The sequence below is a fragment of the Humulus lupulus genome, chromosome 2 (genome assembly GCF_963169125.1).
Source record: "Humulus lupulus chromosome 2, drHumLupu1.1, whole genome shotgun sequence".
NCBI lineage: Eukaryota > Viridiplantae > Streptophyta > Magnoliopsida > Rosales > Cannabaceae > Humulus > Humulus lupulus.
In genome coordinates this window covers 114,643,014-114,664,455 of record NC_084794.1, presented here as the reverse complement: position 1 = coordinate 114,664,455, position 21,442 = coordinate 114,643,014, and the positions used below count along the sequence as shown (strand labels likewise).

Sequence of the window (21,442 nt, the reverse complement as noted above, 5' to 3'; positions counted from 1 at the left end):
GGTCTGCAACCAGAATTGGCCAAATATGTGGATATGGGATGTACATGGCCTCTTTCTTATGCTCAGGCTGTGGAGAAAGCTTTAAGAGCTAAACACAGAGAAGAATAGATAACAAAAGCTAAAGCTGCTACTAGCATGCCTCGTAGAGACACTCCATTCACTAAAGAACAAAGTCGCTTTCCCAATGACAACAAACGAGGGGCCCAAAATTTCCAATTTGGACAAGGGCAGAATAAGAAATTTAAAGGAGGTCAGCAAAATAGGCAATCTGGATTCCAACAATAGCCACAATGTCAAACTTGTGGAAAGAATCATTTCGGGGAGTGCAGACATCTAAGTAAGAGTTACTTCAAATGTGGCAAGGGGGATCATTTTATCGAAGATTGTCAATTGATGAAGAACCAACAAAAGAAGGATGAACCTCAAAAGACAAATGCTATGGTGTTTACGATTACTCGGGTTGATGTTGATACCAACAACTCTGTGGTGTCAGGTGATATTTTTGTATCCGGTATTCTCACTCATGCATTAATAGATTCAGGTGTGACACATTCATTTGCATCCTTGACATATGTAAAAAGGTTAGGTAGATCGTGTGAGAAATTTTCAGAAGTTTTTAGTACAATGTTACCATCTGGAGAGATTTTATATTCTACTCATTGGTTGAGGGGGGTTCCTATTTGCATTGATGGTAGGGAATTATATGCTGGTCTAACAATGTTAGAGATGCACGATTATGAGGAGATTTTGGTTATGGATTGGCTTTCAATGTATAATGCCACTATTGATTGTAGAAAGAAAATAGTGATATTTAAGCCTTCGAAGGAAGATGAGTTTATGTTTATTGGAACAACATCAAAAAAGTTACATTCCTTTAATTTCTGTTATGAAGGTCAAGCGACTGTTGGAAAGTGGATGTATGGGTTATCTCGCCAGTGTGGTTGACACTTATAAAGAGCAAAAGTTAAAACCGGAAGATGTACCGGTAGTTAGAGATTTCTTAGAAGTGTTTCCAAAAGATTTACCGAGATTGCCTCTAGACAAAGAAATTGAATTTGTGATAAAGCTACTTCCTGGTACAACCCCTGTGTCCAAGGCACCTTATAGAATGACACCAACAAAACTAAAGGAATTAAAGATACAATTGCAAGAACTCCTGGATAAAAAGTTTATCAGGCCTAGTTTTTCACCATGGGGAGCTCCAGTGCTATTTGTGAAGAAAAAGGATGGGACAATGTGAATGTGTATTAATTATAGAGAACTAAACAAGTTGACAGTCAAGAATAAGTATCCACTTCCTAGAATTGATGATCTTTTTTATCAATTACAAGGAGGAGGAGTGTTTTCAAAGATTGATTTGAGATCTGGGTATCACCAATTAAAGATTAGAGAAGAGGATGTACAAAAAAACTGCATTTAGAACTTGGTATGGCCATTATGAGTTCCTTGTGGTGCCATTTAGATTAATTTATGCTCCAGCTGCATTCATGGGCTTAATGAATAGGGTGTTTAAGGACTACCTTGATAAGTTCGTAATAGATTTTATTGATGATATTTTGGTGTATTCTCGATCCAAAGAAGAACATGAGGAACATTTAAGGTTGATATTGGAGAAATTAAAAGAAAAACAACTTTATGCCAAATTTAAGAAATGTGAATTTTGGCTAGAAAATGTGGCATTTTGGGGCCATATAGTCTCAAAAGATGGTATTTCGGTGGATCCGGCAAAGATTGAAGATGTTAGTAAATGGAATAGACCAAGAAATGTTTCAGAAGTAAGGAGTTTCCTGGGATTAGCAGGCTATTACCGAAGATTTGTTGAAGGATTTTCCAAGATAGCAATACCATTGACACAACTGATGAGGAAGAATCATAAGTTTGAATGGGCTGAAGCTTGTGAGAAAAGTTTTCAAGAGTTGAAGCAAAGATTGGTTTCTGCTCCAATACTTACTATTCCATCTAGATCAAGAGGACTTGTGATTTATAGTGATGCTTCAAAGTAAGGATTAGGGTGTGTGTTGATGCAGAATGACAAAGTCATAGCTTTTGCTTCTAGACAATTGAAGGACCATGAATAGAAGTATCCAACACATGATCTGGAGTTGGCAACAGTTGTTTTCGCACTAAAGATTTGGAGACATTATTTGTATGGTGAGAAGTGTGAAATATATACCAATCATAAAAGTCTCAAGTATTTCTTTACTCAGAAAGAATTAAATATGAGACAAAGGAGATGGTTGGAGGTAGTGAAATATTATGATTGTCAAATACTTTATCTTCCGGGAAAAGCAAATGTAGTTGCAGATGCACTGAGTAGAAAGTCTCATGGTAATGTGTCATTTTTGAGGAAATTGACAAGACCACTTCAGGAAGACATGTGCAGACCGGAGATTGAGGTAATCATAGGAAGATTATCAGTAATGATTAGTCTACCTTATTAGAAAGAATCAAACAAGGTCAATGTGAGGATCCTTACTTGGTTGAACAAAAAGTTGAATTGGAAAGTGGGAAAGTCAATGATTTTAGTGTGTCATGTAATGGGATGCTAAAGTTCAAGGAAAGAATTTGTGTCCCTAATGATGAGGAGTTGAAGAGATAAATCCTTACAGAAGCTCACAATACTTTGTATTCAGTACATCCGGGGACGACAAAGATGTATAATGACTTGAAAAGACACCATTGGTGGCCCAACATGAGAAAGGATGTGGTCGAGTTTGTAGCCAAGTGTTTAACTTGTTAACAAGTGAAAGTTGAACATCAGAAACCTACTGGTTTACTGCAACCAATACAGATACCAGAGTGGAAATGGCAAGAGATTACTGTGGATTTTGTAGTTGGATTGCCAAAGACTTCTAAACAACATGATGTTATTTGGGTTATAGTAGACCGATATACCAAATCAGCACACTTTCTTCCGGTACGCATGACTTATACTTGGATCAGTGGGCTGAATTATATGCTCAGAAGATTGTTAGATTACATGGAGTACCAGTATCTATAATTTCAGATAGGGATGCTCGATTTACTTCATTGTTTTGGGAAAGTTTGTAAAGAGCATTGGGCACAAGATTGAAGTTTACTATGGCATATCACCCCCAATCCTGATGGACAATCTGAAAGGACCATTCAAACTCTTGAAGATATGCTCCGAGCTTGTGTCTTAGATTTTCAAGGATCATGGGAGAAGTATTTGTGTCTGATAGATTTTTCTTATAACAATAGTTTTCATCCAACGATTGGTGTAGCACCATATGAAATGTTATATGGCAGAAAATGCAGGTCACCAATTCATTGGGATGAAATGGGAGAAAGAAAGTATCTTGGTCCAGATCTTGTTAGAAGGACAACTGAAGCAGTAGAGAAAATAAGAAAAAGAATGTTAATTGCTCAGAGTAGACAAAAGAGTTTGTTGATCGAAAGCGAAGAGATGTGGAGTTCAATATTGGGGACAAGATATTTCTAAAAACTGCCCCTATGAAAGGAGCAATGAGGTTTGGAAAGAAAGGGAAGTTAAGCCCGAGATTTATTGGAACTTTTGAAGTATTAGAAAAGGTGGGAAAGGTAGCCTATAGATTGGCATTACTGCCATCATTGTCGAACGTCCACGATATTTTTCATGTATCATTATTGAGAAAATACGTTATAGATCCTTCACATGTGCTAAACTACGAGCCAATAGAAGTTGAACAAGACCTAACATATGAAGAAAACTAGTGAAAATTCTTGACAAAAAAGAGAAAGAATTGAGAAATAAGAAGATTTCACTGGTTAAGGTCTTGTTGAGAAGTTCAAATATTGAGGAAATGACATGGGAATGGGAAGATGAAATGAGATCCAAATACCCAAAGTTATTTGGGTAAGAGAATTTCGAGGACAAAATTTTTATAAGGTGTGGAGGATTGTAGCACCCACATTATTTTGATATAATATAGCCAATAATCACATGATTGCATTGTATTACATATCATACAATATGTATAATTTGAGCATATGCATATTTTTATAAGTGTTTTCATGTATAAGTATAAAAGTTGTGTATATGATGTTTATGTGTTTGTTCAACATTATTAACCTTGTGGAATTTGAGTTGTCTTTTATGGATATTTGATGTGCTCAAGATATAAGAAAGGATGAAAAATATGGACAAGGCATGAAATCAAGTGAGAAAAGTGAGATATAGAAGGCAAAAGATGTTAAGCGGTGAAAAATAGTACAATGTCGATTACTAGTATTTCGGTGTAAAATTGAGTATTAGTGGATTTAATGTAGGAAAAAGCTTATACAGGATCTTTATTTATTTTCATGTATATCTAATATTAAAAAAATTAATACGAGATAGCCTAAAACATGTTTCTAAAATTGAATTCAAGAGAACCAAATAATATAATACTTACAGTATACGCAGCGGAATTAAGAGTCCTTCCTTCAGTTTCTCTAACTCTTGTATCCTCTCTGTCGCAGAGTATTATCAAGAAACTGAACCGATCTTCTATTTTCTTCACGATCTTCCAATGTATCCTTAGAACCACCTAGACTAGTGTGGGCAATTCTCAACACATGAGATAGATATAGAGAGAATAAGAGAAAGTAACAAAGTGGCTTAGAAAAGGACTTGTGTTTAGAGAGAATATAAAACTATCAGAAAATCTGACTTGAAACTTATCTGTCGTCTCTAAAATCTTCTCTCTAAGCACTCCTTTTATAGACTCAATTAGGCCATTTAATTTAATTAAAAAATCAATAAAATAACAGCCATTTTGAAGCCCTAGGTCGAAATTATCATGGGCTATAGGCCCGTGAAATTTCCCATTTGATTATAAGCCCATTGGACTTAAAATCAAGGCCTGTATTATTTTCTATTGATTTAATTAATTAAATAATTATTTAAATCCTTTATCAAATTAATTATTTATAATTTGAACCTTGATTTAAATTTATTTATTAATTTAGATACAAATTTATCTTAATTAATAAATCTGCCATAATTTCTCTTTTCTTCTCAAAATTACACAACTCTGTGAAACTATCCAAAATTGACCTGGTCAACTTTGATAATTCTAATTGATAATTAAATCAATTAATTGAGACTATCTAGATGATTTTATCCAAGGTACAATGCAGACCATGGGCCTATGAAATCAAGCTCCAATAAGTTATCATAAATCTAACAAATAAATTTACTAACTTATTAATTCCTCGTGACTCCACTATAGACTTGGAATTGCACTCTTGAATTCATAGAACGCTCTATAAAAAATATAGATACGCTCTTAATTATCCATTGTTACAACCATAATTGTCACTCAATCCTCTATAGACGGTCTACAATGAGATAGGACTAAAATACTGTTTTACCCCTCATTGTATTTTATCCTTACAACACTTAGTTCCTTGTAAATGATATTTCAGTAAACTAATTTAATTACTGAAATGAGATCTCTATCATTTAACACCTTGAACCAAACTAAAAGGAAACCATTGTTTCACTTCTTCATCAGAAGCTATAGATGTTCATATCTATGATTAACACTCCCACTCAATTATACTACCGAGTTCCCAAGATGTAAGTATGGGCTAGTCCGTAGGGTAAGCTGGTAACGAACAAGTCAAAGAACTCAAATAATACAATCAGTTAGAATGCTAACCACTCAGAATTGAGATTGAATTGACCTATGGTCAACTATATGATATGACTAGAATAGATAATAACGGTATGTTTACTTATCTTATCAACTGCCAATATCGGTCCTGTCCGATGTAACAAATGCATCCGATCTTATCTACTTTGCTAATGTTCTGGAAAGAACATAACACTGTAATGTGTAAGTAGATCATATCGTAGATTGGCAAGTCAGTGTAAATCTGGTGCACTGACTAATCTTAGGACTAACTTATTTTGAACATATAATCATATTTATATTCCACTGTGATTACGTCACTATAAATAAGATTAGCTATAGCTATATGCTCGGGATTTAATAGAAGTTTATATTAAACAAATAATCATGAAAATAAAACATGTGAGCAAAATGATTGACCAAGTCAAAAAATGATTTCTATTCTTTTATTGATAATAAAATGAGATTACAAAGAATTTGGGTTTTAATTAGGGCATAAAACCCCAACATTTAACAAATATAATTAAGGTATGATTAAGGTCTCATTGATGAAGTAAAAATGGTTTTAGAACCATTAGATCAAGTCTTTATGGGAGGTATACATAATCAGTGATGTTGACGCAAAGTCAAAACGAGCTTAGCATAAGTGCACTACGCTCAATCGGGTAAGCATAACTATTGGGTAGGAACTCATATGGACCTAAGTTTTGGTGTGAGTGTTTCACACATAAGGAGAATAGGCCTAGCAGATGATTAAGTTGAAATTATTGAAGTGATAAGGTTTTCATAAGTCAAAAAGTGAAATGATAAGGTGAAAGGTGTCAAATTTTAATACAATAAGGCCAAATCATTGAAAATAAGGGATTGTCATCAACCTTGTCACTTTCCACGACCAAGCCTCTGAAAAACAGAGAGAAAATAAAACCAAAAACCATTTCTTGGCTATCTTGAAGAGATTCTAAGGAGATCTAAGTGAAATCAAAGCCAAAGAAGTGGATTAAGCTTAGTTCTGGCCTTTTTATGGTAAGTTCTTGTACTTGGAAGTTAAAAAATATTTTTTAATTTTTCTGAGAGCTTATCTATGATGTTTTATCTTTTTTAAGATATTTCTTGGTGGTTTCCAAGTGGTTTGAGGTTTATAAAAGCTAGAAGAGATTGCCTTTGTTGAAAAGCTGCTCGGTAAGTGATATTTTGTGTCTTATGGTTTTTGTGGTTCTTGGAGTAAAAAATAATTTTTGGTTATTTGATTAAGTTTATAAGAGGTTAGATATGTTTATAAATGTTTGAATAGACGTGGAGACTCAATTAATTTGGGTGATGATCTTGGAAAATAGAATTTTGTCAAAATCGGTATATGATAACTTTGTGATGAATTATGTTGGTATTTGGGATATATGGTTATGGCAGGTTATTTGATGTTGATTACTGATTAATTTTGATATTTGGGGATAGCTAAAATTAAGGGGAAGCTCTGTCAAAATTTCTCCAAGTGTCTAAGATAAATCTAACACTCGATCTAAGTAGTTTAAGGCATTTTAGGCATGATTTGGATATGAAATTTGATATAATGTTATATGGATATTTTAAATAATAGTTCAATGCCTTACTGTCATTATGATGTGAAATTTATGCCATTGTCAGGATAAGCACATCAATACCTAAGACACCACTTGTTACACGGTGAAATATATTTTGGACAGTAGGTAAGTAAATTACTCAACTGCAACAAAAGAATTACATGTTATGTGAAAATATGCATTATATGAATATTTTGTGAGTAAGTGGTATTAACATACATTGACACTTCATCATAAATTTGTATGCATGACATAATAGTGATATGGTGAATTATTGTATGATATAAGACCATGCATGATATTATGATGATTAATTATGTGATGCCTTAGAAAGTTTTATGCAACATAAAAGTAAGTTGTAATAAGAAGTTTAAGTTCAGTGCCACTGTTTTGAAAAGGCAAATGAAAGTGTAAGTAAGTGTAAATGGAGGCCTATAGTTAAGCTCATAGTGACAGCCCAATAATTTGGGCTAGGTTTTAGTGAACCAAATATATTGTTTGTCATGTTCCCGTTTTTATTTCTCCTCCATATGAGTTATTGTTATATGTATTGACAACACAGTGTGTGGCCGCCTTAACTCTTGAGCCCGATGGGGCAACGATGGAATAAGGCTTTTAATGCGCCCTACTGTGGTGATGGCTAGCCGAAGGAGAATCCATGAGATTTTATATTATATGTGTAACAAGCCCTGCAAGTATTGGCCTAATCAAACAATGTGCACAATATTAAGGGGCCCAAAATTTAAAAAGAAGTTGTGTATGCCAATTGTCTTGTGTTGTAGGTATAGAAAGAAATGAGTGAATGACAAAGGAGAACTGAAGCATGGCCCTGACCCTGATTTGTATATATGAACATATCGACCTTTTGTGGGTTATTTCAATTTATCAGTGCGTATGTTTGTAATAAAGTGTGATGTTATGTTTTGAAAACAAATTGGGATATTTAATACATATGTATAATATGTTTGAGACACACTTTATGTTTAATGTAAATAATGTGAAATAAGTTTTTTTTTTAAAAAATCCAGACTTCCACTGAAAGTAATTATGATATAGTTTTAAAACGTAGCACATCAGATATGGTTTTAACTAAAATAAGTGAGGGTGTTGCAATTCACTTGTAAACAACACACACAAATTTTGTATTAGAACTTTGTGAAATTGCTCTCAGGCTTTAACACAGATATATTAATAAAAATGACTCGATGACTAGGTAGATTTAACTATTGAATCACGTAAAAATCTTAATCTTTCCTTTCATTTTGAATTATTTATTCTTAATCATTTTTAGTTGACGAAAAACTGCGTCAACAAATATATATATTAATAAAAAAACATTGTTCCAATGCATAATAGGAAAGGTTTAATAATTATAAACCTTAGATGCTAGTCAAGAACTTTAATCAAACTATGAATGCAAATCTTGATAATCAAATAAACATGTTTATGGTATGAATGCAAATCTTGATTATAAAGGATTAGGTGATTAAATAATTATAAGATAAACTTAAAAATATTTAATCATCAGTACTAACAACATAAACACAATATAATGATCAAATATAATATTACAGTTAGAGAGATACAACCTTTTGTATTGAGGAACTTGAATCTTCAACTTGGGGAACCTCTAAGGCTTATACACAATAAGAATATTGTTGTCCAAAATCTCTATTTCAAGCCTTCTCTTATTGCTTGAAGCTTAAACGAAGTAGAATGAGATTTGAGATTTAACAAGCCTTGAAACTCATGCAAGTGAAGCAATGCTTGATGAGTTTCTTGGAGAAACTTATGGTCTTTTAGAGCTAGTGAGAGAGAGAGAGAGGTTAGAGAGAGAGTTGAAAAGTGTAATCAAGGCTTTTCAACTCTAATAACCCTTATTTACAGTGTAGACATCGTCATTAAGTCTAACAAATAGGTTTAGAGCTTTTAAACACATCATTTGGAGCTAAGCCACATAATTGTATCGTCTCGTACAGACCGCCCAGGCAATGCGTCGCTGGAGGTTTTTCCTCATTGGCTCTTTTTAGGTGATGCGTCGCCTCCCACAGGTGACGCAACACATATGCCTCTGTAATAATGCCTCGAGCATGACCCAAAAATGTCTCCAAATGCCTCCAAACTTTTTGGGAATGTTTGGATACCTCACAGTATCACTTTACACCCATAAAAGTCACTTTTGGATGCATACTACACATTCTCATGTTTTCACTCAAACTTAAGTGAAAATCGTTAAGTGTTTTGCACCTCAATGTATAAACATATTAACTATTATATTTAATCATTCTCAACATGATAAACATTACAACCACGTACTCGAGTACCTGCATGGAAGAAATGAAATGACTCCTATAAATTTTTTATTATTATTTTTTTAAAATAATATATATATATGTGTTTCTTGAAATGCAAATAATAAAAAAAAAGATGTATAACAAAAATGATGAAAATACTCTCACAAAAAAATTCAAAACTAATTTTTACAACTTTATTAAATAAAATATGGTTTAACAAGAAAATACTACAAATATATGGGGAAAAAATCCCATAAAAATGTAAAATGTATATATATAGAAAATTCCATATTAAACTTAAGAAGAAAAAAAGTCATGTATATCAATTTTTTTAAAAAAAATCCCATGTTTGACAAAATTTCCACTTTAAATATTATATTTTTATATATTATTTATTTATTTAGATAATAGAAGATGAGAGAGAGAAAGAAAAAGAAGGAAGAAATAATTATATAGGTTGGAAGAAAGAGAAAGAATGAATAAAATAAGTTTAAAGGAGCTACATTAGGTGTGAGGAGAAGTTTATAGCTAAGCTACCATAACTCATAATCATTAGGTATGTGGAGAAGTTTATACAATCATTGTATGTGAATTTTTATTTTTATTTTCAAATTTTTACGGGCTGAAATTTTTGGCACAACAGGAAATCGGCACGAGCCCGGGAAGCACGGGCACAACATGACACACAAAAAAATATATGGGTTTGTGCCAGACATGATACAATGTTATGAATTGGGATGACACAAAAAATATGGGCTTGATCACGACAAGCTCGAAGGCACGACATGTAAGCATAACAAACTAGCTTGAAAGCTCGACACGTTGAGAAGCCCGTTAATTTGACATTAATAATAATAAATATTTATTTTTTAATTATAGATAATTTAAAATGATAATAAAAATCTAATATAACTTTGAACATTTACAACATTTACAATTCTATAAAACTAAAATTATAATAATTTATTTTAAGATTTGTGAGTTATAAAACTTTAATTATTTATTAGAAATCATTCAAATTCTAATAATTATAATTATTTTTAATATAATTGTGTGTAAAATATTGTTGAAAAATATATAAAAATATCACAAACTATAAATTATACAAAGAAATACATTTAGTTTAGTGACTAGTTTATTCATTGTTAAAGATGAGATTCATTGTTAAAGATGAGGTGGTGGGTTCAAATCCTCATCTCGCATTTTTTAGCAAGAATAAAATGGGCTAAGATACATGCTTAAAAGTGAGGTCAGAATTTGGGGCCACAAAAGAAAACGGGCTGACCCGTTTAATAAAAATGGGCTAGCCCATTTAAATTCTAACACGAGCACGACACGAAAATGACAGGTCGTGCTGGGCCTACCCTACAAAAATATGGGTTGGCACAACACGAACCATATATTTTGGGCTTTTGAAAATACATGTCATGCTGGGTTGGGCCAGCCCGCATTTACAACTCTACTTTTTAAGGGAAAATCACATTTTATACTACAATTAATGTTCGTATCCTACTTTTATATCATTTTAAAATTATTATAGTTTGAAGTACATTTTTATTTATAATTTCAAATATTTTATTACTATTTTTAAAAAAAAATTAACATTGATGTTATAAATTAACAACAAATTGAAAAAACTTCAAAATTGGAAATTTTTTATACAGTCATATTTAATTAGGAGATATATTATTTATAAATCCATTTAATTAATTAACTTTTATAACATCTCATTATTCACTATGTCTAATTTTCACGGAATTCCTTCACCAAACCTTTTCCCTCTCTAATTTTCATGGTAGTTCTCAAGAAAAAATCATTTTCATGGCAACTCTCAAAACATAGATCTTATGTTATTTTAAGTTTGATTAATGGTTATGAATGAGTTTTCTACGTTTTGGTTTAACTTTTGGGATTTTGTGGTTTTAGCATTTTGAGATAACATCTTCAATGACTTTTATACACAAAAATGATTATTTTAATTTTGGTTTTGGTATTTTGAGATAACACCTTCATTAGCGATTGAGGATGTTGTACAAGATAAGATTTATTTTTGGGGGATTGTGGTGTTTGATTTTAACATGAAGATTTAGGAGTTGCATGTCTCCTTATTGGTTGAATAGATTTGCTGAATAGTTTATTTTATAATTTGTTTATTATGGATATGAATGTTGGATGTTTGATATGGTAAAAAAAAAATTGGTTTATTTTGTGTAGTTCTTATCTGTTTTAGTGATAAGGATTCATCTTATTGTCTTAATTTTTTTTTTATCATATATACTCATTTTGAAATCATACTTCATTTTAAAATCTCATTAGTTTATTATTTTTACTCCCTCTGTGTATTTTTCACATTTTTCGAATGGTTGGTTTAGCAATGTGGTCATATATTATGTTTCAATTCTTAAATTAAACTATATGAGTTATTTTATATAGTCAAATTTACTGATAGTTTGAGTCGTATATTTAAAAAATCTCAAATGTTTATTTAACAAACCATATTTTATAACAAATGTGTATTTTATGGCAGTTTATATTTAACCTTTACTGAAATTATGTACTGTTTGGATTTTATCAAATGTATTTCATTATACATTATTGAGTTTTTTTTTTCTACTGTGTTTATAAACCTACGAGTTTATAAATTATCTGGAATATATCATTTAGTCTTTGTGTATGATAGTCTTCCAGCCATCATTGTTGTTTCTTCCAAAATTCAAAAACAAATTATGAGATATACCAAATACACTTTATGTTACAATCTTGTTTGGATTCTCTTAAATTAATAAATAACATGTGTATTCTACTAATTATTTAAAAAAAAATATTAAAACATAAAAAATTGAAGGTGTCATAGAGAGTTTATTACATTATTGCTAATTAATAGTTTGTCGTTATTATTTTATTTTGATTTTGATTACTACTTTTAAGTAGTGAGGACGGTTTCATTAATTATTTCCTTAAAAATAAACAATTTTTTGGACAAAGAAGTGTGATAGAGAAGCTTTTGAATTGCGTACAAAACAAGTTTCCAAAATCTTCCCAACCTTGCATAATATACACTACTACAGCGCGTTACGTGGGTCACCACTCGTCCGTCACCACACACGCACCATCCTCAAATATTTCCCTCCAATTTTTCGTCACCTTGTTTTTTTGTTCCTTTCCCTCTAAAACTTTCGAACTTTAAATTCAAAGGCAGAAAGAACACCAACTCAATTCCTATTTATTCAATCTCATCTCTCTCTTTCTCCACTTCACTCCCTCTCGTCTTCCTCTTTCTCTCTCTCCTCTGGGCTTTCCTTTCCTTCAAACACACGGATCAATCGTCAATGGCTTCTTCCTTTAACCCTTCCTCTACTTTAAAAAACGACCATGTCGTCTCCGGCGAAGTCCATGTCATTATGGGTCCCATGTTCGCCGGAAAGACCACTTCTCTTCTCCGTCGTGTTAAGTACGAAAGCAACAACGGCAGGTACCTTGATTCTGTTCAATTTTTCTTTATATTTTTCTTTGAAGATTTACATGGTCTAATACTCTAAGATTTTGAGTAGGACTGTGGCAATGATTAAATCTAGCAAGGATACAAGATACGCCGTTGATTCTGTGGTGACCCACGACGGAGCGAAATTCCCATGTTGGGTTCTTCCTGATCTCTCCTCTTTCAGACAAAACTTTGGCGAAGATGCTTACCAGAAAGTAAATTTTACTCCTCTGCCTTCCTCAATCTTTATTGGGTTCATTTTTACTTTTTGAAAGAATTGAATTGTTTAGAAGAGAACGCTATTGGGTTATTCATTTCTCTCTCTCTCTCTCTCTCTCTCTCTTATATATTTACAGTTGGATGTGATTGGTATCGATGAAGCTCAATTCTTCGACGATCTCTACGATTTCTGTAGCCAGGCTGCTGATCATGATGGAAAGACCATAATTCTTGCGGGTCTTGATGGTGATTACCTAAGGTACTGTTTGGAAAAAAAAAAGAAAAAAAATTGGTCTTGTTTGTTTAGTTATAAATTTTTGTTGAATTTCGATACCCTTTTCGGCAGGAGGAGTTTTGGATCGGTTCTAGATGTAATTCCTCTTGCTGATACCGTCACCAAGTTGACAGCACGTTGTGAAATATGTGGCAAAAAGGCCTTTTTCACTCTGAGGAAGACAGATGACACACAAACCGAACTCATTGGCGGAGCTAATCTATATATGCCGGTATGCCGGCTGCACTATGTCACTGGACAGGTAGCTGTTGATACTGCTAGAAGTGTTATTGAATCGTCTCATAAGATCAAGAGTGAAATTTCTACGGAGGCAGCCCCCAATTGTTTAGTTACTAACATGGAATGCATGCTCTTACAGACTTAATCTTATGACAGCACGTTTTGGCTGGTCTTACTATGTGTCTTAATATGTTGTATTTTATTTTAAGTTTATTATGCAACATGGGGCTCATTGGACTTTCCATGGATCCCTGTGAATGCTGTTTGATTTGATGTAATTCTCATGTATAGAAATTAGAATCAATGGAATTTGGTTTCCAAAGCTATTTGTTTGTGCGCAATATTCATAATTAGAGTAAAGTTTAGCAACAAGCCATACATGTACACAAAACTTATTGAGTCAAGTTACTTTACAAGCACTCTTGTGATGATGAAAATGTATAACTTCTTTTTTCTTTTTTCTCTTCCAAGTAGAGAAAGTGGACTTACTCAATTCTAGCTTGCGATCATCACACTTATATTTTTGAGTTTCACACATCTCTTTACTTATGGTTTGGACCATTGGCCAGTGGTGCCTGGCTTTCGCTTTGTTCTTCTGCTGCTAAACAAGGTTATGCGACGAATGATCTTAAGTAGTCTACTGGCATACTTTCTTTGTGAAGCAAAATTTACAGACCCAATACAGCTTGTCACTTGTCCAAGTGGATTCATCTTTTTGCTTAATGTTCTATCATCCTTGCCAAATGGTTTCAAACTCTGTTGCTTGGTCGAGCTTGGTTTTGTTGTTCCCTTTGAAATGTTCTGCCACTGAAGGCTTTTCTTCAATGACACGAGTTCTTGCTCAAGATTTTGAATTCTGAAGCTTGTTGATTCAAACTCCACCCTCGAGAACTCCGGACCGGTGGCTTCTTTTTGCAACAGTAGGCTCAAGGGTCTACTGGTAGGCTCTGCTCCTTCTGTAAATGGGCTATCACCAGGATGCAAGCTCCTGGAATACTGGCACCTAGAGCTAGAGAGGCTTCCGGAGTACTCTCCACAGTGCACGTATCTAAATGAGTCTGAGCATTCTTTGAAAGCCTGGTGTGTGTTGAGTTGCTGCACAAAAAGTGCCTGAACTATTAAGCGTAGTGGCATCAATTCGTTTTGAACGGCCTCAATGCAAGCCTCTTGTGATAACTTTTGGCAACTGAGGTATTTGCAGACTGCCCCTTTCTCATCTTGTGACACATTTGGGTGTGCCTGAAAAACATTTACACAAAATTTCGAATTAAGGCTACTGAATCTGATTCAGTTCACTATTAGGACTGAGGTTGGCCGGGTTAATAAGTCCTTTTAACTCCTAATTTAAAGATTTGCACTCTACACTATAACATCAAAAGTAGTTTCTTTGTAAAGAAATTGAGTTGATATTACCTTTCTATATACTAAACTTTTGAACATCAGTTTCCCGTGCATTTATATATCAAGTATTTGTCTCAATTGTCTATATTTTCCTCTTTAAGAAATTGTTGAAGTTTGATTAAAGCTTACCTGCAAGAAGGTGTTCATGGCCCTGTAGAGCTGATCATGGTTCTGTCTGTAAAGTATTGGCACTCTTTCAATGAGTTCCATGAATCTTTTAGGCCTCAAGTCAGGGTCTGGAGCTATATGCAGTGAGAGATATGAATCCCATAATTCTGCCACGATTGAGTTGCTTGCTGAAGGAGTATGATCTGAGTCCAAGTTTAACGAAACATATCTTGAAATTATGCTCTCCATTGTAACCAACTCCACACTAGAAGAAAGTGACTCTTTTCCACTATGTGGATGTGGAACCAAAAAATCTCCCACTTGGGCAAATCGCAATAACGATACAATTTTTTCGTGCAACTTAGCTTTGCTATCTTCTTTCAAACCAACTTCAAGGGATCTAGAAAGCAAGGCCAAGTAAAACCCAACTGGGATAGCTCTACTGGCCTTCTCCCTCATACGCAGTAAGTCAATAATTCCTTGTAAGATTATTGAAACTCTGTGATTCATATTGTTATCTACGAACTTTTCACCAGAGTTCTCCCAAAATTTGTGTGTTTTCTTGGAGAGAACCCATTTGTTTGCATAGAAAACAATGATGGGGCTAACATACCTTTCCTTCATACCTTGTCTTCTCAGAGATCCAATTATCCTTTTAAAGAATCCGAATTGAAGAGCAATAAGATCCTTGATCCAGAGTTCTTGACTAACAATTTCCTTCATTGTTTCACAGCTCCAGCTTTGGCTGGCAAGTGCCTCCAGTGTGACCACTGGTCGGTCCCGTCTCCTTTCCGGATCAAGAATCTCCATACAAGCCATGAAGGCTAGCGATTCAATGCAGCGACTCACAATCAGCAGCTCCTCGGACCAGGGAAGCAAAGTTTGGCACTTTTGGAGGACTATTAGTGTGTCATCCCAACTCTGCAAGACAACTTGGTTCATATAGAGATCAAAGCGTTCACAGAGGTTTCCATGACAGTATTCTTCAGTCATTTCAAGATACTCGGCCGCGCAACGGAGGGCTGCCACATTGAAAGGGTCAACCAATGTGGATGAGCCATAGATGAAGAGTGCAATCATCTCAAAGCTACCTGGTCCTCCGGGAAAGTCTTCAGGTAGCTCAATTTCAGTTGAATCATTCAATATTTTCTTGAAGTATCCACTTTTTGAGTACAACGGATGCTGAAAAATCAATAAGAAGACAAAGAAGTAGAAACTTAAGGCTTAAGCTAATTCTTGTGCAATAATTTAAAAGTCATGATTTGGTTGAATTGAAGCATATGATCTTTGACTGAATTGTAACAGCACAAAAACTCTACCTTGTGAAGGTTGAAGATCTTGTCACCAACTCGAACACGAACCGTGACAGGCAAACCAGTCTCTTGGCTCCTGATAACACAAGGTTTAACAAAGCATGATCAGAATAGTAATAAAAGAAATAGTAGACAAAACAAGAAAGGGAATTCATTAGTATAATTGTAAGCATCTCATCTCACCATGAAATGACTCTAATTTTGAGCAAGGCCCCAACGTTTGGGGAAGAGAAAGGACTTGAAGAGAGTGAAGTGTCTTTGGAGCTGGCAACTTCCATTAGTAGGCAAAGACCATGAAATGTTTTTGAGCTCAAAGTTTTTGTTGGGAGTGAGATTAGATGTTTGGAGCATTTAGTGTTTTGAAGGCTATAAATGGTTTAAATGCTATAAGAAAAGATTGCACAGTTACTAGAGTCGTTGGATTTAGAAAAACCAGGGGAAATAATTAGAAGGGAAGAGAAAGCAGAGGTGGTTTATTCATTTTGTCTACGCACATTCGTGCAATTCATTTTTTGATGATTTGGTCAAAGTCAAATGCACACGAGTGAACTTCCAATTTTTAAGGCTTCAGAAAAGGTTCTCGAGTAATGAGAAGTTGAATTCTTGGTGCAACCACTTGGCCTCGACCAGTAGAACATGGTAAAAAAAAAATATAATTAATCAATCCGTATCACCTGAACCTGAAATCATTATATTGAGATTGAATTCACAAAGAGGTGTAGAATAATAAAAGTAAAAATGGAATAGTAAAAAAGAAGAAACAAGTTGAGGATGGAGGTGGAGTAGTGAAGGGGAGTTGATGAGAGCAGATCTCAAGAAGAAAAATGAATTGGGAAAGAGGAAAAGGTAAAGGAAGAAGATGAGAGGAGAGGAGAGAAGAGTATTAAAATATATACAAGAGATATATGATATGAATACAGTATTCCAAAGGAGGAGATGAAGTGCGGGCTAAGCTTTTGTTTTTATTTTTGTTTTTGTTAAAATGAAATAATAGCAGCAGGCACGGCACGATTTCTCAAAACTCGGATGCTTTGATTGAAGGACTCTTCTTCACTCTTCTGCTTTGCCACCAATTCTCAATCTCCATATAATATTTATATTCTAATACTAATAACTGCCTCTTCGCTATGTATCTATTATCTACAATAAATATATTCTATACTAGTTTCAATTTTCCTAATTTTTTATATTTTCTAACACTATACTACTCAAAAATCAAATCATTATCTATCACGTCTTCAAACCCATACTCAGTTTTCATCTATTTCATTCTCTAATCGTTGCATTATATAAACTGCACTCTTATCGTTTTCATAATAAAAAGTTTAAAGAAAGACTAGGAGGAAATTAAAAAATATAAAATATAAACAACAAAAGAAATTCTCACAAAACACATTCAATTATATTACACAGCCCTAGCCACTATTAATAAATATAAAATTAAGAATTAAGACATGTTTCTTTAATCTAAGAAAAAAGAAAACAAATGACTGTTGAAAACTAAATAAATGCTGAGAATTCCTTCATACACCTACCTAGCTTTATATAAATATACATATATATATATATATATATATATATAACTTCAAACTTTTAATTAAAGTAGTTTAAACATTAAAAAAAAGTTGTTTTGAGGTTTCATTAATATTTTGAGGTAATATATTAATTATTTAATAATATATCTATGTAGAATAAAATTACATATATATAAAAATTTATAATATTTATCAAGTTAATGAGATAGATTGCCTAAATAATAATGTATTCGCATTATGCCCGCATTAGAATGATTATTTTCACCTTATATGACAGTTTAATAGTTAATATATAAAAATACGGTTCCTATATTGTATAACTTTTACTTGAATTAATTTTTTTAAGTCATACTTTATATGGATTTTTTTTTTACAAATAAGTTTAAATTTATATTCTCACATGTAAAAATATGCATTCGACAAATTTTTTTTTTTATTTCAACAATTAATTAAAAAAATTATATGACTCATTTAAAAAAATATATAAATAGATTCTATAACTTCTTATACATAGCTTTTTTTTAATCTTAGGTGACTTTTTTATTTTATTTTTATGTATCCAATCCAATTCAATCCAATTACAAATTGGATGTTGGAAATTAGCATTCAATTCAATCCAATTTGGTCTCGAAATCCAATTTAATCCAATACAATTATAATTGGGTTGTAATTGGTGGATCAGTTATTTTAATCAATTTTTTTCTCTTAACCTAATTTTCAAAATTAAAGATATTAGCAAATAAAAAATCATAGAAAAATTCTAACCACTATTTTGTAATACTACTACATTAAAACCTTAAAATTACATCATTAAGTCCTCAAGTGCTTGAGTTTAGCACTAAAATAACAAGTTTACAACCCAATTATTGAGATTTCAAACTAATAAGTCTCAAACCAAATAACTAAAATGTTGTCATAGCATGAAAAGTGAATACAACAACATGAAATCTCCAAAGTCCTAACATAACATTAAAAGAAACAACAACAATGAAAATATCTCCAATCCCAAAAGTCTTCCCTACTCGATAGTAAGATCTTCAATTCCAACCAACACCTCTACAAAAAATAAAGACAAAAGAGTTATAGTTAGTAGTTTATAAAGGATAAAAGATAAAACTAAATGAATGAAATTGATCAAATATTACAATTTGCAATTGTTTCAACCTCTTCAACTGTCTCATGAAACTCCATTGATGGCTGGTCACGAAACCAATTCTGAGTACAAATGAGGGCTTGAATAGTTTTAGGAGTCAATGTACTTCTAAACGAGTCAATGATGTGACCCTCAGTAGAGAAAGTTGATTCAGAAGCTACAGTTGAGACAGGTACTGCCAACATGTCACGTGCTATCAAAGAGAGAATCTTGTATGTAACGCCCTGGGTAGCCAAGACTGTTACACTATGTGTTTATAAAGGTGCAAGACTTGCTAATCAAGTCATTTAGTTAGAAACGTGTTACTGAAACCATAATTGAACTAGGGTTAAAAGATTTTGGTCATAAAAGATACATTTCATTTAGATAAACATTTCGTACATGGGATCCCAAAAGTAAAAGAGTTTAAAAGACAGTTTACAAAAATTCCAGGTTGTAAACAAGTACTGGCCACTCTAAGGGAAAAACAGACATTTAGGCTTCTCCTGTCCTGTACCACTCCTCGGTCGTGGCGCCTGATCAGCTGACTATGTACATTCAGCATCAAAGCTCTCCAACTCATGACTGGTCCACCTTGCTCTTGCCTTTACCTGCACCACGAAGCACCCGTGAGCCGAGGCTTAGCAAGAAAGCCACAATACAGAGTATAAATGGTAAACAACAGTCAGATATTTCAAGAATTATTAATCAGATACAAACAGGTCATATTGCTCATATAAATAGTGATATCAATCTACAAGCCAATAATCAGTTATTCAGATAACATACTCGCCACAACCATCAGTTTAAACAACATTAAACATATCACGCCAAAATCCAGGGTCGGTGCCCTTAGGCTGCACCCTCTGATTATCCCACTGACTCCGGCTCGCTTAGCTCGAGCTCAGTGATTATGTACTTAACCTCAACTACCAGTGGCCTAGTCGCGCCCTGTGCGCAAATATTGATTCCGGCACTCTTAGGTCGTTTATCACATGTCCCCATGGTATAATACCATCTCATGACATCACATACAAATATAGGGAACTCTTAGTCCCGACATATTCACATAACCGGGTGCAGTTTCTTACCTTTGATTCCGATAGCTTTGATTAGTGAAATCAACCTTCAAGCACGATCCAGTCCGAGCCCTAGCGTACACCTAGTCACAACCATAAATTAGAACCATCACTAAACTTCAATTTCGTAACCTAACCTTGAGACCAATCCTAAGCCCTCAGGAAGCCCTAATTCCACCAAACGGGGTGGTGGAATCAAACCCCGAGCCCCCAAGCAAAAACCCTAAGAAAATACCAAAAAATCCATTTCTGAAGACAGGGTAGCGCTACAACGCTACAAGCAGAGACAAAAATGCCCAGGAAAACTAGGCCTAGCACTGTAGCGCCCTAAAGCTAGCGCTACAACGCTACTCTCAGCACCAAAAAAACCCCCTGAATTTTCCTTCGAATTTCCCCGAGCCAAACCTCCCTAAAACCCCTCCAAACTTCAACCACACTTCAAAATAAGCTTACCATCCGCTACATCTCATCCCACATGGCCCAACAACATCAAAGTTGGCCACATGCACCATCAAACATAGCAAAACAAGATTTAAACTTAAACTCAAGAACTCATCAGAAAAACCAGAAATAACCCAGCAACTCAGATGATCAAGCTCAAAATTCCTTACGTTTGATGGGGAATTCGACCCTAGGTTGTCCTCTAAGCCTTTCCAGCCTTTAACTCCTCAGTTCCCAAATCTTAATTCCCTTAACCTCCAACCAAAACCCAAGTTCAGAAATCAATTTTGAAAAAACTCAGAAAACTCATCAAAACCTTTAAATCTTACCTAAATTGAGTAGCTAATTCCTGCTAAATCCTCTAGCTTCACCAAGGACCTTAGCCCCAAGCTCCAGCCTAAGCTTCCTCTGAGTTACAGCTTCAAAATCCTCAAGAGATGGTGAAGGAAGAGGAAACTGAGTGGGAGAGAAACGGGTAAGCTCAATGTTCTATTTTCCCTTCTTCTTTTCTTTTCTTTTAGTTTCTACAACTTTCTAAAAATTCCACTAAGTCTATAAAGGCAAATTATCACTTATCCTCTTTTAACCACATAAAAAACCATTTTCCCCTCCCATTAAAACCTAAGCCTTAAAACATTTAAAGGGGGTCATTTGTTCCCAATTCCCGCTAATTCCTCGAGCGTCCCTAATAATTATCGCTTAAATCCCGACACCTAACTAATCACCAATT

At 33.8% G+C, this 21,442-nt stretch overlaps 3 protein-coding genes across 3 annotated transcripts; 2 read left to right on the top strand and 1 right to left on the bottom strand.

Moving 5' to 3' along the window:
- The first annotated feature begins 393 nt into the window (after positions 1-393).
- Positions 394-3,714, top strand: LOC133814627 (uncharacterized). The gene is made up of 6 exons (XM_062247564.1): positions 394-804; positions 893-1,076; positions 1,669-1,775; positions 2,208-2,396; positions 2,792-2,917; positions 3,397-3,714. Exons 1-6 carry the CDS (start codon positions 394-396, stop codon positions 3,712-3,714), a joined length of 1,335 nt encoding a protein of 444 aa, XP_062103548.1.
- A 6,926-nt stretch (positions 3,715-10,640) lies between these two features.
- LOC133814626 (thymidine kinase a) lies at positions 10,641-14,160 on the top strand. Its single transcript, XM_062247563.1, has 5 exons — positions 10,641-10,667; positions 12,558-12,961; positions 13,041-13,185; positions 13,327-13,448; positions 13,536-14,160. The coding sequence occupies exons 1-5, from the start codon at positions 10,641-10,643 to the stop codon at positions 13,846-13,848; spliced, it is 1,011 nt and encodes a 336-aa protein (XP_062103547.1). The 3' UTR covers positions 13,849-14,160.
- On the bottom strand, positions 14,119-16,803 carry LOC133818393 (BTB/POZ domain-containing protein At5g48130). Its single transcript, XM_062251248.1, has 5 exons — positions 16,709-16,803; positions 16,532-16,601; positions 15,234-16,394; positions 14,512-14,942; positions 14,119-14,475 (listed from the first exon to the last, which is right to left on the bottom strand). The coding sequence occupies exons 1-5, from the start codon at positions 16,801-16,803 to the stop codon at positions 14,250-14,252; spliced, it is 1,983 nt and encodes a 660-aa protein (XP_062107232.1). The 3' UTR covers positions 14,119-14,249.
- Between the last annotated feature and the right edge of the window lie 4,639 nt (positions 16,804-21,442).